Below are 16982 nucleotides of genomic sequence, written 5' to 3'. Positions count from 1 at the left end.
TATCCTTTTACAGCTTTATGTCTCAGTTTCTCTTTGACAGAGTAAAACCCGCAGCCTTAGGGCAGCTCTCTCTCTCTCTGTATGTGTGTGTGTGTGTGTATATGTGTGAGGACCACACTGTGCTATCTCTCTGCCAGGTGGACCTCTTCTTCCTCCTGGCGTCACACGGGGAGGGGCCTGGGTGTATGCAGGTTAAAACTAGCTCCTCTTATTTCCCTGGCAAATGTTGTCACCACAACCAGTCACATTTCTCTCCTCCTCCTCCTCCTCCTCTTCCTCCACCTCTTTCTCTTCCACTCCTCTGCTCTCCTCTCCTCCTTCCTCCATCCCTCACTCCCTGCCTGCCCGTCAGAAGTCCCACACATCCCAAGAGGATAAGATGCCATGGAGGCCACAGGAAGAACAGCGCTCTATGTCTACTCCGTCCTGTTCATCTTAACAGGTGAGCGTCGCATGCGAAGGTGTTGCGGTGGGGTGTTGTGCTTGAGTTGTCAGTGCTGTGTTGGTGCAGCTATAGTAGTCACTGCGGTTGCTGTGTTTGCTTGGTTGGCAGGGTAAAAAGAAGGGGTGAGGTGAGGAGGAAGTTTTTCTTTTTTTTGTGGTGTGCAGCAACAAAATGTTCACTGAAAACTTGTGAAATCCTTTGTCTTTAAAGCATTCAGGTCAGGGAAGCAGAAACTGGCTTGCAAAATTTTGCAAAAAAAACACAAAAATAGATCATATGGCGCAAGAAGTGAATTTAAAAAAAAAAGTTAAACTAGCCATTTTTATATTATTACATTTTGGGCAAAAATCTAGTTCTTTACGCAGAAGTATGTGAACTTCTCCACAGCCCTTTTCAATGCATATTTGAGTCTTTGAAGTGTTCCTTAGAGTCTGTCTTGGTTTGCTTTGCATGTCCTTTTCATAGTCATCACCGTGTGACTTTACAGAATTAGCTTTTCTACTATTGTTGGCTGTTAGGTAAAGACAGCATGATAGGGTCAGTGGAAAGAAGAAGTGACCTAGGCCACAGTTCTGTGACTCAGTGATAACAGACACGTACCGGCTTCTCTCACATGACCAGATAAATCTAACAGAAAAGTCCCTCAAACATGGACTCTCCCCTGCTTTGATGTTTGTATCATCAACCTTCCATGAGGAGCACTATTTGTCTTATCTGAAGAAGGACAGAAGATGGTGGCGTTCGGACACGCACCGGGTGACTTTGTTTAGTGTCCAAACAACTTAGATGTGTGTGAGGGTGATAAGAGGCAGGTGCTTGTGGGTCTCCTCATGTAGTTGTTTGAATGTGTGTGTGTCTGTGTGCATGAACACCAAACTAAGGTATCCTCTCACCTTAAAGAGCATTGTCTCTCTAATCTCCTCTGTATCACCGCAACAATATCTGTGTTGTTTGGGGACAACAGTGGAGGAGCGGGCTCGGCACACTCCTCCTCATTCTTCCTTTTCACCAGATCTCAGCTGTTGTAAACACAGGCACACTGCTGCTACTGACACACACACACACACACACACACACACACACACACACACACACACACACACACATACATAGAAACTGGCCTGCAGGCCTGTAAGAGTGGAACGTGTCGTGTGGGGTGTCAACGCTGCATGTATCACTCAACCATCTTCAGGTTTCTGGAATCATCAGCAAATGAACAGTCTTAGGGAAACAGAAATTATACAGACAGAAGTAAGACAAAGTGATACAAGAGAAACGGGAAGAGATTAAAAGGGATTACATGAGACAAAAAATTAGAGGTTTTAGCGAGTTTGTTACACAGTAGCACTTCCTCCTCACATGCTGATACTCATCTCAACATGGTGCCAAAACAAAGTCCACTAATTCACCTCAAACTTAAACTTGAAAATGAGTTTGATGTTAAATTTTCCTGCCAAATGACACAATCAGGTCATATTAATTATACTTGCATTAAAGGGCATGAGAAAGATATATGTTTAGTGTTTTGTTAGTTTTATATATAAATATATATATATATATATATATATATATATATATAGTTCAATAATCAGAAATGTATTCTTGAAAAAACATTTTTTTTTCTATTTAAGTTGATAACTTCAATATGATTGATAACTTGAGGAGATTACATTTATCACAAAAATCGCAATGGTTTAAAAAAGTACAAACTCATCGGTCAAACACAGCCCACATTCCCTTTTCCATCCAAGTTCCTATAAACAATAATTTCCGATTATTGGTGTAAAATTATGTTAAAGTTCCAATAAAGGGGAACCTGCTGGTGGAAATTTGATAACTTCACAGGCAGTTTGTACAAATCATAATCACATTGCAATAGAAAATTGGGTTACTAAACCAAAAGGAGTCTTTGTGCAGAATAAATTTTAGAGCACCATTAACGACTGTGGCATTCAGACTCCTCTCTGCGACACTAAACTATGTCAGCTTTCCTAATATAATGACAAAATGTAATGTAATGTATCTAATGTAATAATTTAAATAACTTTATTAATCGAGTCATTTTGTCTGGATGAATTTTTTTGTGAAAAATATGAATAGCTCTTGATAGCCTTTCCATCTTAGATAGTAAGACCCTCATGAATATAGTTGTGTCCCTCTGTAGTCGAGAATTCGAAATTGTTTTATATTTATCCATGTTTTTACAAATGTTTTGTTTCTCCCTCATTTCTTTATTCCTGGGAACAGTGATTTCTACATATTTGACTTGTGTTACAAATTGAGTGTGCCAGTTGATCATGTAAGGCAATTATTTCACATTTGTCACACCTGTTGCTTTGGAGAATGATTAATGGAGTCAAGCACAGTGAACATGTGTTTTTCATCTTTTAAAAAAGAGTGTTGTATCATCTGCAAATTGACTTACAATGTGTTTCCCATAATATTTATGCCCCCAGTCAAGTCATTCTTAATCACAATCGACAATAATTCAGTCAATATCATAAATAATAAATTAGAGCTGTTGCAACATTGTCTAATGCCCCTCCTGATCACCACTGGAGCTACTAGCTCTTGGCTCAAGTCCTGTCAGATGCATTGCTTATGCTGGCTAAGGTGTGATCCAGTCCCTCAGAGCTTCAAGGAGTGAGTGAGTGAGTGAGTGAGTGAGTGAGTGAGTGAGTGAGTGAGTGAGTGAGTGAGTGAGTGAGAAATTCTTGTGCTCTTGCATTGCCTTGAACAATAGATCATTAAGAGAATATTCAAAAGAGAGAAATTATTTAAAAAAAAACTACCACAAGCCAATCAGAGCCAGGGGATGTCTATGGAATAAATACATAAATAATGACATTTCATCTTTTCAACACAGTTGAAGATGAGTTATTCCCAGTTGTGTTTTCAGTTTGTTACCAGTGAACAAGCTCTCCTGGCAACCAGCCAAAGCTTCAACAGACTGCAAGGTGCAATAAATCAGCAGTTAGTTACTTAAGAGAGCCCAAGTGTTTGTTTTGTGACAAGTCAGGATCAAAGAGACAGGCTTCATCCTTGTTTGACAACAAGTCACTCTGTAGTGAGCTGGGTCAATATTAACTCACTACAGTTTCAGGACTTGGACAATTTCAGGACTAGGATACAGATTATAGAACAGACAGTCAAAACATACCTGAGTTAATCTTTTAAATTGTTACTCTCACTCCATCTGATCAATAGCACAATATTTTTCCAATATCTATATCATGTAATTCATGACATAGATGTAATTCATATAGCAACATATGCATGATAACTTTTAATTTGTAACTAAGTTTCATACATTTCAGACATTCTGGACTTTAGGCACCTTGGGTGATTATCCCTAAAATGTCTAAATGAGTCTAAATCATCAAAAGAATATATCCACTTTCTGCAACAAGCTTTATATCAGGAATGATGGGCACTGTATGAAGCCTACTGGATGTTGCCACTTGTGCAATAACGATAACTCTCTGTCTTTACCTCTCTCTCATTTACTTCTCCCACAGTCTCCACCACCACAGAGGTCAGCTCTGATTTCATTCACATCCCTTCATTAGTCCATCATGGCATTGAAGGGAAGCCACTGCTCCTGTCCGTGGAAACTCGCTTTCCGCTGGCCGACGCTGAGATCCAGGGAACTTGGTCCCACACCAGGCCGAGTGGCAGCAGGACCACATTGGTTACGTTTACCAAACAGGCCACAATCACTGACATGATGTACCGCAACAACCTCCGCTTCGAAAAACCCAATGTGTCTTTAACAATCAAGAAATTAGGCCAGGACGATGAAGGCGATTATCATCTGAGTCTCAACATAGAGTTTCATAACAAGACAGGACTGGTTATCAAGGAGGAGAGAACTGTGCATGTGACAGTGGACGGTGAGTGTTTAAATGACCTTCAGATCTGATCTGTCCGGTCACGATTACCTGTTTGATGACATTTATTGGACATAGCCCCAAATTTACCAGCATTTCCTGTTTTTTCCTCAGTCCCTGTGTCCACTCCAGTCATTGAGAAGAACCCGTCCTACGCAGTTGTTGAGGACAAGGCAAACGTAACCTTGACTTGCTCTGTTGAGAGAGGAACAAGAGTTGTGTTCCAGTGGCTGAGGGACAACATCTTGCTGGGTCCTAGTGACAGATTCCACTTCTCTCGAGGCAAAGCTACACTCCTAATCAGTCCTGTGAGGAAAGAAGACAAGGGAACTTATCACTGTGTGGCCAGCAACCCAGTTAGCCCGGGTCGACACAGCAGGAGCGTGGAACTCAATGTTTACTGTGAGTAAATATAGCCATCGTATTTCTCCTTCCTCTTCCCCCTCTCCCTCTTTTTCTGTTTTATAACATGGAGAAAGGAGGTTTTATAATATAGATCAAGGAGATGGATGTTGGCAGCTCATAACCAGCAGCTACTTTCATGTGAAAGCTGTGAACACCAGAAGCGATCAATAATAGCAAAAAGAAATCTATAATGCCAAGATAATATTACAGGGACTGGAATCAAATTTGTTTTACCTCCCTGGTTCCTGCAATCTCTCTCTAAAGTCATGTGACTTTTTTTTTTTTTTTTTTTACAAGCTGTTGCTAACTTGTGATTAGGTAGGATTAACCTAAGTGAACCAACTTAAAATCAACAATGTAGACAAAGGAAGTCAACTATAGTGTGTGATTGCTTTCAATTGCTTGTTATTTGGCACACATTTTGACCAGGTCTGTTATCATTGGGTATATATATATATATAGCCCAGCCTTTGAAGTTTACTTTCGTTAACTTTCCCTAAAAGAAATTGTGATGTACGGTGTATGGTATGGTAAGGTATGATGTTTTTTGTTTTGTTTTTTAAAATCTAATTTGTCAGAGACATTAATAACAATACATAGAGTACATCTGCTTTTGTATTTCCTCTTTTGCACTGGTCTCCTGGAAATACTAGGTTGTATGTAAATTTCTGTGAAATCAGACTACTTACTGACAACTGAAAGCACGTGACTGTTAGGGGATCGTATTTGCATGGGCGCAGACTTATCTCACAGAGCTCCTCTGTTCTACCATAAAGCGTGTAGACTTTGATACACTCCTGGTTGTGTGAGTTTTTGGTTGAACCTCAAAGAATCTTTGTATAATATTAACATGAATTCATTTGAATGAGTTTTAATTTTTAACAAAACTGAGGGGACATTAAAGATGTAGTACATTTATCCCTGGGACATCCCTGTAATTTTAATTTTTCACTATCTCTTTTAGTCAGTGTTTTCAAACAGCGGGTGTGTTAATATAGTAATTCAGCAGTGAGAACTGTACTACTAAGTACATTTAGCAGTTCTGTTTGCATAGACAAAGCATGTTTGTTTTAACATTCAATAACAGTTAAAATACCTCCCTCAGGTTTATCATGTTCACTTTCTATTCCACACAGTCTTTATTAATGTTAATGTGCAACTGACAATGTCTTATTTGTTTTCTAAATTTCTATTTGTAGTCTTATACTCTAGGCATTCATGTTGAAACTGACTGATGCCAAGAACTAACATTGATCTTGAACAGATTCACTTGGTACTTCTACTGTAGAAATTTAATTCTGCTGTTGAGCACAAAAAGAACAAAAATCTTAATCTGACATTTTAAAGGTAGTATCTTTTCTCATCGGATACCTGGAGGTCAATGTATCATTTTACAGCAAGCAGTAAAGTCTTGCACAAATTCAGGTCATATGAGTGATGAAATACTCAATCACCCTTGTAGTGTTAGAATTGTTTTCTCATTTTACATTCATTCATTCATTTGTCATTTTACTTCAGCTAACCTGACATCTCCACTAGAGCTGTTTGGTAGGTTCAGTGCCTTGTTCAAGGGCACCCCAACTGTAATTCAGGGGATTACCTGCTGCTCTTGAACCTGGGAACTTGTAGTCAAAAATTCACTTCACCGACCATAAGCCCATTGCTGTCCCATCATGCATTACAATAAGACAATTCATAGTAAAGTAACAATTCTGTATAATAAAGCAGTAGCAAACTGTCATGTTTCCCTGAACCCATTGTTTGCCCCCACAGATGGCCCCTACAATCTGGAGGTGAACTCAGGCCAGGGCCTGCGGACAGGAGAGGTGTTCACCATCAACCCAGGAGAACTGGCCTTCTTTGAATGCCAGGCTGATTCCAATCCACCCAACAGCTATGTCTGGATCTCCAAGAGCAGCAATTCAACCCATGTCATCACTGAGGGCCCGCGGCTGGAGGTGCTGTCCTACAGATTGGCCCAGGCTGAAGAGTACCTGTGCCGTGCCTTCAACAACGTGACACAGAAGCAGGACGAGGCCCAGTTTACTCTGGTGGTGGCCAGTTTAGGAACAGGTGGGTAGAGGGTGGAACATGGCGAGAAGGAGCAGAGCGTGGGTAGGTTATGGGAATCCTCTGAGATAAACACTCTGTAAACAGTGCGTTGTGCCAAAAGCAGAAGAGGTTGATGAACTATGAGAGATATATCTTGACAATGGCAAACACTGGCCAGTTTTGGGAACACCTGGGTAGATGAAATGCTGCAGATGAGGCAGTACATGCACAACAGGTGAGAAGTGAAACCAGGTTATGGATATAACCTGAAATATTCATGGCTATTATTAAAGTCTGGTTTTATCCCTGTTGCTAGGTTCCAGCACCTGCAGCCTGTATTAAAGTTCAGTGGCTGGGAAAGTAAACAGAGGAAGACAGCTGTTGTATTTGTTGACTAAGTTTTATAGCATGTGGAGTTTCTGTGTGACAACCGCGACGTTGATATGTTGTCTTGGTGATACTGAGACAGGCTCACTGATGGCTACTGCTGATACTGGCTATGATTGAAAATGCTGTTTATTGAGTCAACAGAAGTCATGACAGCATTCATATTTTTTATTGACATCAGAATCACTTATGAGCCTTTCCAAGAAATCCTCTGATGACTAACCTTTTCATAAATCTATAGGAGACTTCAGCCATGTTAGCTACTGTTATAGCTATTTATGCACACCAGTGCTTTAGGCTAAATGCTAATATCAGGAAGCTACCGTGCTCACATTGATAATGCTAACATGCTGATATTTAGCAGGTAATACTTAACCGGGTTTTAGTTCAATCTGTTAGCATGCTAAGATTTGCTAACTAGCACGATATAAACCAAAGTATTGGACAACTTGCAACTCTGACCTGATAATGGCGATAACCTGATATATCATTATAAATAAAAACCTTATAAGGACCTTGAATATCTATTGCAAATTTCACAGCGATCCACACTGCTAGCTCAGCTAACATGAGTGTTAATATCAGTTTGTCCTGTGTTTGTTCATAGGGAAGGAAAAGCACACTCAGGAGGGCAGCTCTGTTTTTCCACTGGCAGCCATTACTGTCTGCTCTTTGTTCATCATCGGCTGTATGCTGCTGGTCTTCCTCAGGAGAACCTGCCATCCTAAGAGAGGTAAGATAATGTCCTTTACTGCTGCTCTGTCAGTGGTTTTCTACCAAGTATTACTTATTACCTCTGATTAACATGCTCCAAGCTTGAAATGTAGATATCTGAATAGCTGCGATCTGAATATAATGGCTGTTAATCTTCTCCTTTTCCTGGTGTAAGATAACATTAACGGCTTGCTGCACCGAGGTCTTATATGTTAAAGTTAATCATAGATGTAAATAACTTGCAAATGTTAGTCAAACTGAAGGTAACCAGGGCAAAGTAACTACTGCTTTTGAATAAGTCAAGGTGAATATTGTAATGTTATTCCTGTATTTGTGAATAATGATTTACCTCTGTTTTTCTCTCTGTTACTGACAGTTCTTATGAGCATTTACAACAGGTAAGAGCCTTGAATATGAAATAAATACAGACACTTTTTTCTGTGCCTTTAATCTACATACTGTAGAGGCTTTAATTAACTGCTTTATTTGCCTGTTTTTGGCAGACCACTTTCAGAGCAGAAAAAACCCCATCGTTCAGGTAAACTACTGCTTGTTACAGATGTGATTAAGTATGCTTACATTATATTTACATATATACTTATCATATGTAATGTGAAGTATTATTGTAGGGAATAATATGGAAAAAGTGCTGTGGTTTTTCGTTAAACTGAAAAACAGAGCTAGGTTTTATGGTGTCATTACATTCATCATGTCACTGTGAAGTTTGACAGAAATATTGTTACTGTAACTGAACAGTTGGTCTGATATTAAAACTTGTGCATCAGTAGGTCACGAGGATGCAACAGAAGACTTTGGCATCTACGAGTTTGTCTCCATACCTGGGAAAATGGAATCTGCGCAGGTATTAAACATGTAAACGAACGCCAACCATCATTTTGTCTATGTGTTTGTGTTTTTATGGTTTTGATTTTCCTATGCGACTTCACCTCCAGGTGTCATGCAGATCTCTGGCCCGCCTCGAGTCAGTTCAGGATATGCACACCACCATCTATGATGTGATCAGACATGATCCTGAAACCCCCAGTCACAGTTTGCTGGAGTAACGTTCAGCTGGAGAGTTGAGATGTAACTTACAGTCATTTCACTTGAAGACTCTTTGTGTAGCTTTAATTTCTTTAGTCTCTGATATCAAAGCCTGAAACCCTGGATTTGGTGGCCCACTTTTTTTGCACAAGCGATGAAGGAGACTAGTGTGACTATACAACCTGATCGTGCACTGTTATTGTCCAGAGTTCGGGACAGACGTTAAATGTCTTTTGCTGACATTATTGTGATATGAAAATGTGTGTATGAATGGCTTGATTTTTTATGTGCAAGTATAACTGAAGATGGAATTGTTTTGTTTTTTTCCATTCAAAAATGAAAATCATATTAAACTAAGCAAGTTAGTAGTAGCTATTTTTACATTATTATGAATATTTTATAAGGTGCTTACAAGCTAAATTCCTGTACCTAGATCACTATTTAAAAAATATATCTAATATTTTAATTATTGAAGTTTTATTTGCAAGTTCAATAATATCTTTGTAATTTAACATTTCCCCCCAAAGAGAGTCTGGTTTATGAGAAGACAAGTGTTATAATGAATGGATTTTCTTGTATTGAATATATTTAGGTTAAATGTATATATTGTACATGGACTACACTGCAGATTCTTTATACATATTATTCTATATCTATGTTTTGCTGAAATCTATTTATTCCCATAGAAACTCTTAACCCTGTTTCCTCAAATGTAGCATTTTCTTTCTGCTCAACATAGATATAATGAAATGCTGAAATGATTAATAACTCTTAAATTATTGTACAGTTTGTTTTTTACTTTATTAAAGATATAACTGTTTACTATTTTGGTTCATTTTTGAATTTGTGATTGTTGCCCACAATCAGACAAAGACAGTGTATATCATTTTATAATTTCTGCAATTAATATTGGTATTTTTCATTATATTTGTCATTTTCCTCAAATGGCAATAAATGTCAGGGCTTAAAAATGAACATACTCTATGTCACAGATCCTACAAATATTTGATGAAGACAGCAAAGATGTCACTTGTTTTGTTGCTTCACAGTGAGTCTTTGTCTGATGTCCTGGCTCTGATCTCTTGTCTATGAGTTGTATGAGTTGTAGTTGGTCTCCCGCCATTGCTGCAGAGTGTTTGTTTCCCTCAGCCTGGCTGCACTGGTTGTCGTGTACCTGGCGAGATATGGAGACAGGCAGCAACAGACGGATGGTTCAGCATGTGGCAGCGTGCCCTCCACCTGCTCCTGCTGACACCTTGTCACGAAGAGATAAAAACGTGTGTGCTTGTTTGTCTATGTGTGTTTGTGTGTGCGAGAAACAGAGAAGAGGCAGAAGGAGAGGGAAAGCTGGTGATACAGACGAGCATGGAGAGAACCAGACACAAAGATGTTTGGTTAAGAAAATAGAGGTCACATTTTATCTGCAATTTGCAAAATTTATTAGAGACTGCAGAAGTTAGTTTTTGTTCTTTCCTCTCATTTTGAACAGCGTATAACTAAAAGGCAGGAGTCTGCCTTCTGCTATGATGCAGCTTATTGCCAGAACACTGAGTTGTCCCCAATATGTCACTCTCATGCTGAATGCTTCTATTCAGTCATTAGAAAATACTGTAGCACAAAACTTGTTAATATTCAAACTTTAGTTAAACCAGTATAGTTTGTTTACTGGTGAGTTTTGAAGAGATTTCCAATATACATCAACATGACAAATTATGACATTTTTACTTGTTCACTGTTTAAGGATAATAAATTGTCTTGATCTCAGCCATAAAGTGCTGCTTATCACGATGCTCCCCTGCATAACAACAAGCGGTTTATTGAATCTAGCTCTAATTATAGTTTGTGAACTGACCAACTGAGTGCTCTGTGTCTTTGTGGTGGCATCTCCGGGTAGAGGTTGCCATCTGTTCCGTCTCTATGTATGCTTTAAGGGAGAGGTCTTTGCACTGTAGATGACTGCCTAACAAACAACAGTGGTGAGTAAATTCACCTAAGGAGAGTGACCTCACCTTCATTTGACTGGGAAATAGCCTGAGGCATCATTAACCAGGAACTGGAGCTCACAGTGCCTGCTGTCTGCTGCACACTGCCTGCTATTAACCAAGTGCTGCTCAAAATAACACCTAAGGGGGCAATTACAAAGCACGCTGAATGGGTCCATGTTTCTGCACCGTTTTGGTAATTATTTGGAACAGTTTAGAATGCAGAGCCAGGTCTAATTGCTTGGCAGAGATGGAGCTATATGGCGCGGAGTCATGGACGCCCGACATGATGACATGATCACTTTTGCTGGTGAAAGGAAGTGTGGTTTGCCGAATGATGCAGCAGCAAGAGAAAGTTAGATAGTGTTGATTCCATATACTGCAAATTCATGATAGAAGAAGTATTCAAATGTAAAAGTAGCAATACCACAATGTAAAAATACTCCATCAAAAGAAAAAGTTCTCCGTTAAAAATCTAAAGTACAAAAGTATTATTAGCAAAATAAGTTAATAAGTATCAAAACTGCATGTATGCAGAAAAAAGGCTCCTGTCAGTGTTATATTATTACTTTACATAGGCCTACATTATATTACATTATACAATACATACACTATACAATATACACTATACATTATATTATTGTAATGTTATTATTGATGCATTAAGTAATCAGTGTTTTAATGCTGTGACTGGTAGAGATGAAGTAAATGTGAATCCCTTTCGGGAGGTTTAACCGATAATCATGCTTCATGTTTTAGAAGATCAAATGTTTTCAAAATACTTAAGCAGTCTACAGTCATTAACTAAATCAACTTACTTACACTCCGCCACTGGCTATAAATCTGAAAAATCATATGGAGTTATGTCATTAAATAAATCAAGATACATTCAGTTAACCTCTGAAATCTGCCATATGCCTTTGTGTATTTGACTTGTTAAAAGCAGGAAAAGCACAAGTGTTAATAATGACATTAACAATGCTTCTGTTCTATTCATGTGTCCCAGTAAGTCATGACAATGACAGTGACAGTGCCAATAGCAGGACCTGGAGTGGAACTGAGACATTGTTAATTTATTAGGCCTACTGACACCTGTGCTTTTCCTACTGTGATGAACTATTTCAAAATGTCGCACCTGATAGAACAGAAAGGTGAAATAACATTTTTCAGCAATGACAACTGCTGTCATATATTCTGCTGTGAAGTTACCACCATCCAGTGGTGTATTATAGCACATGTATCTGTGTTAATGCTCCATGCCATATGAATTTATTTTCTAATCTTTTCTTTTTAATGAAGAATAACACATATTTTCATTTAAACGCAAATATTTTCAGAATTTTCACCTGCGAGATTCTCATTGAGTTTAAAAAAAATAAAAAAATAAAAATAAACTACATTTCCCAGGATGCTTTGGAATTTTTTTCCGGTCCCTGCCATAAGAGTCACGTGACAGTCAACTATGGCTTCCCTCTCTTAGTGATGGAGGCACATCGTTAACAACAAAACAAAACTGTGACTTTAGTCATTTATTTGTCCGCTGACACAAGTTGGATTTAAGATGCAGAAGATCAAGTCTCTCATGGCCCGGCAGGTGAGCGGAGCAGGTCCACACAAGCTGAGCTGCTGGCCGTTTGTCTCTGACAGCTGCATGTAGCTAAGCTAGCATAACAGCTAGCTTAGCTAACTGGCTAATTTGACAGCTCGTCGTGTGGCTCATTGAAGCGCAGGTTCAGCCGGAGTAACAGCCGCTATTTGAACGACTACAACACAACTACGACCTATTTCCCTCACATAAAGAAAATACATGTTTATAGGCAATTATACCCACGCTCTAGATGTACGAGTTTATCATTAGGCAAGCACAACAGCGGGGCACACCAATGGAAACTGGGTTGTTAGGGAAGTTCTCAGTTTGCAAAGCAGTAATGTTAGACCTCACCACTGGACACAACAGAGCTTATCGCTTTCAGAAATCTGCCAGTCGCTTCCACTTTTTGCTGTATGCAGTAGTGTGCTCATGAATAGCGAGCTATGTGACAGCCGGAACAGTTTATAACTGCAATACACGTTACTGTTACTAGACTTGTTGGGGCTTTTGAAGTGTAACAGTGAGTTTGATTTTGACAGGGCCTGAAAAGCCCCCAGGAGAGCATGGCAGACCTCAGTCCTGTGGAGAACCTGAGGATCCCGAGCAAGGTAAACTTCACGATAAGGCTGAAACTGTGGCTGTCATTTGCACTGTGGTGTATCTTGCATGATGTGTGCTGCATAGTCTTGACTGGACTTGACTTAACTCTATTACACCACAGCTAACAATGTGTCTCAAGTAGATAAACTATTTGAGGTAGATTACTACCAGTGCTATATTTATCTGTTTTCATTATGTAGCAAGTTCAGAGTAGCTGATTGTTTCCTGTAACAGTTAAACTGTTGTTCCTGCATTTGTCTCAATGCACAATGAAAAAACAGCACATTCTTAAATGATCGATTATTATGCACTGCACTTTTGTTGTGTATGAAGTACCTATTTTGGCCAATTTCACAATACATATAATTTAAATAAGTCCAATAAAATCCAACCAAACTTAGCAGTTACATCGCTGGGTTTGTCACAACATAGCTTTCGGATGGTTTTAGAATTAAACCAGACGGGTTGTATAAATTATGTGTCAGGGCTTTGTCCCGCATGCATTGTATTACATTTTGAACTACTTCCTGCGAATTGCATTAGTTCCATCACACCTACAGGATTTCCTAGGCAGCAGTGTCTAGTGAATGAAGGCTCCCATTTATATCACTTAAGACCACACTTCACATCAGTCCTAACACCAACAGTGTGAAAAATAGGCTGCAGTAACACCACTTCAGCATTTTGGCATGGATGCGTTTGGAAATGTGATCAGTCATGCTTAGTCACTGGAAGAATTTGTCATTATCCACTTGTACAAATTCAATTTGTCAAGAGCAGGCAGGGCTAAGCAGCAGAGTGGGTCTATATAATTTATAGTCACTTACTTGCTTACACCTCATTTTACTGCTGGTTGCTGGCTTTGCTTTGTCTTTGCTTCTGCTTCATAGTGATGACCTTCTATTAATGTGGCTAAGTAGAATTTGGAAGATGACCAATTGTATTTATTCATATGGCAGGGTGATATCATCCTGGTTGATTCAATCATATGTTTAATTTCTCAATTTCAAAAGACCTCTCTATTTTTTTGCTTGACGTTGTTTTGATTGTCACCCTAGTTTGGCCTGAACATTTATATGTGAGTGAAATTTTCTTCATGGCATGTTTTGCTAATTTACCATTTGAATAGTTTGTATTGTGGTCTGACCAGGTTTGAAAATACTGCAAAAGATAAGACTGAAAAGGATGTGTGTTTCTGTCACTTCATCAATAGGAGTTGCGAAAGATGAAGCTGAAAGAATTTTGAAAAATATCTTTCGATCTGTTGTTGTTCAACAGTCGCGTTGTCATGGGAAAAGAAAAAGACAGCGGTGTGTGATAAACACAATGCTGTCTCTTTTGGAAAGCTCAAACATAACATTGTTTTTTTTCTGTCAAATGTAGGGCTGGAGCTCTGTGTTATTCTCACAATGAACATACAGCCTCATGAGAAATAACAATGATAATACATAATAACCTAATAATTTGAGGTGATTGTATCATATTGGTGTAATGCATTGTAGACAATATTGCATTGCTGTAGCTAGACCTGTTGTTGCAGAATACCACTCAAAGACATAGATGAAGCTCAGATAAGATAAGCAGTCATTTACACTCCAAGTGTAATTAGAGCCTGAATGAAAGCAAATGGGAGTGCCTTAGGAAAGATTTATTTCTTTTCATAGAATGCATGTCTCCCCCTGGCTTTGGGATTGGTATCGGTTGATGTGGCCAAACTGGATATGCAGTAATCAAACACCCTTTTATGTTTTAGGCCTGAAATATTCACCTTTGTTCATTCTGGAGTCATGGTCCACAAGAATGAATGTGCATCTTATCATGTCTGCTTTGTTTAGCTTATGTGATATGTGGCAGCATGGTATGGTAAGACAGAGATATTGACCAGGATTTAGTTTAGATGTGAGGGTTATATGCACTTAAACCTACTGCTCCAGATCACCCATGTATTGACTCTCCTGTGTGCACTGCAAACACCTGCGTATTGTGTGTTCAACCAAAACACAGGGTTTATTATTTGATGATGTTATGCTTTGACTTTATTTACTTTGCCGCTGGGCTTTTTGGCTTTCAGGAAAATGAGATAGCACCCACACAGGCCAGGCTTTATTTACAGTGGCAGTACAGTAAGTCAGCCCTTTGGAATTATTTATTTAATTTATTTTATGCATACATGTTTCCTAAAATATGGTCAGATCTTCATCTAAGTTACAATTCTGATTAAACAAGATCTGTTTTAACTAATAACACACAAATCATTGTATTGATCATGTCTATATTGAATACACAACATTCACAGTGTGGCTGGAAAAAATATGTGAACCCCTTGGTTAGTAACATTAACAAAAGCTAACTGCAGTCAGGCGTTATCAAACTTGGGGTCCAAATCAGTGAAACAGGATTGGAGGTGTGGGTTAGAGCTACTACCAACATGAAAGCATGTTGATGCAGGGAATGATTGACAAATTATGCCATTATTTGGGCCTGACTTGAGGGTTTGATAATGTTTGAATGAGAAGAAAACAAACAAGCTGTTGTGATGAGGACTACAACTAATGATTGGTTTCATTATTGATTTATCTATTGATTCTATTCTAAATTAATAGAATAAAAAAAATATTGAAAATATTCTATTTTTTTACATGAGAAAAAAAGCAGCAGATATTCACAGTTTTAATGATGGAGCCAGGGAATTTCTGGCATTTTTGCTTGAAAACTGATTTAAACAATCAAGCGATTTTTGACTAATTGGTTATGTCACTTGTTTTGCCATAACAGATGATGCTTTGCAGCTTTTCAAGCAGTATAGTTTGCTTTGTGTTCTGGAGACATTTGTCAAATCTTTGACATGTCATCGACCAAAACAGGTTGTAGAGGCAACTTCCTGTGTAATTACAGAAGTTAACTAACTTTTAGATGCATGGTGCAAAATGCTTAATACTGTTTTATGAATGTAGTGTCGCTGCTGAAGTGGAGCATTTGATTTGGTTGCTTTCACAGATGTCAGGCTGGTTATGTGTGCATAAAGAGGTCAGATTCTTGGCTTTAGTAACAGTTTACCCTCAGGGGAAACTATTCTCTCAAAGAATTTGTGATCCCCCATGTTCACCTGCTGCTGTGTACTTAATGCCCTCCACACATTTACATTTAAATCTGGACAATGAGTCAGGAATCCTCAATTTAATAAAAGTTCGACCTTATTCAAGATTTCAGCATGATATTATCCCCAAAACTGTTATACAAAAGTAGGTCCATCGTATTCAAGACTTGTGTAAGAAATTGGTAAGAAATTCTTATCATCTCATCTATCAAACAAAAGCTAATTCACGCCAACACAGCCTTGGCACATTTTTTTAATTAACTTTTTTATTTAAATGACTCCAAATGGCTTTGAGCTATTTCTGACCACTTTGATCTTTTTGCTCCTTTTCTTAATCTCTCTGGGTTCCTGAGAAGGTATAAGCTGCTTTGTGGGTTTGCACTAAAAACAAACACACCAACAAACCTTTTTCCCCTTTCCAGTCCTCTCTGATCAAAGCTGTTGTCCCTCTGCGAGTCACTTTTCTTAAAGGGATTTTCTGTGTAGGTGTCCCTTAACCTCTTCAACCCTGTGGAGCCTTTGATGGTTGCCATCATTACAATCTCATATTGTGTGGTAAAGCAGTGCTTGAATCAAAAAAACTTTAAATTCTTGATATAAAGTATTTTATACTCACTTTTTTATATCTAAGAAAGATATAGTTAGAGCTGAAATGGTTAGTTGAAGTAGGTAATTGACAGAAATCTTTTTATATTTAACTTTAAAGCTTTGGGGGACATGTTGGCAGCAGTAAGTTCGTCCTGGAGGCTTCATTTTCCTTGAGGCGAACAGTGGT

The 16982-nt window shown here is 38.6% G+C and overlaps 2 protein-coding genes across 5 annotated transcripts in view; both read left to right on the top strand.

Moving 5' to 3' along the window:
* The first annotated feature begins 237 nt into the window (after positions 1 to 237).
* hepacam2 (HEPACAM family member 2) lies at positions 238 to 9762 on the top strand. 2 transcript variants are annotated; one of them, XM_023408825.2, is made up of 9 exons: positions 238 to 442; positions 3964 to 4338; positions 4450 to 4737; positions 6514 to 6813; positions 7787 to 7912; positions 8270 to 8291; positions 8397 to 8431; positions 8679 to 8755; positions 8847 to 9762. In XM_023408825.2, the coding sequence occupies exons 1-9, from the start codon at positions 385 to 387 to the stop codon at positions 8955 to 8957; spliced, it is 1392 nt and encodes a 463-aa protein (XP_023264593.1). In that variant the 5' UTR covers positions 238 to 384; the 3' UTR covers positions 8958 to 9762. The 2 variants fall into 2 exon arrangements, with proteins under 2 accessions (XP_023264593.1, XP_023264594.1); XM_023408826.2 differs by having other exon boundaries at positions 239 to 442; positions 8682 to 8755.
* A 2601-nt stretch (positions 9763 to 12363) lies between these two features.
* Positions 12364 to 16982, top strand: part of vps50 (VPS50 EARP/GARPII complex subunit) — a 94476-nt gene continuing 89857 nt past the window's right edge. For all 3 annotated transcript variants that reach the window (XM_023408836.2, XM_023408834.2, XM_023408837.2), the window contains exons 1-2: positions 12364 to 12513; positions 13050 to 13118. In XM_023408836.2, the coding sequence (XP_023264604.1) occupies positions 12481 to 12513; positions 13050 to 13118 (102 nt within the window). In that variant the 5' untranslated portion in view covers positions 12364 to 12480. The remainder of the gene's footprint in view (positions 12514 to 13049; positions 13119 to 16982) is intronic.

The sequence above is a fragment of the Seriola lalandi genome, unplaced genomic scaffold (assembly GCF_002814215.2).
Source record: "Seriola lalandi dorsalis isolate HSWRI2012SDOR001 ecotype SW California unplaced genomic scaffold, Sedor1 jcf7180002054374, whole genome shotgun sequence".
In the NCBI taxonomy this organism is placed as follows: domain Eukaryota; kingdom Metazoa; phylum Chordata; class Actinopteri; order Carangiformes; family Carangidae; genus Seriola; species Seriola lalandi.
The sequence above is the reverse complement of the archived record's forward strand: the minus strand, read 5'-3'. Positions and strand labels throughout refer to the sequence as shown.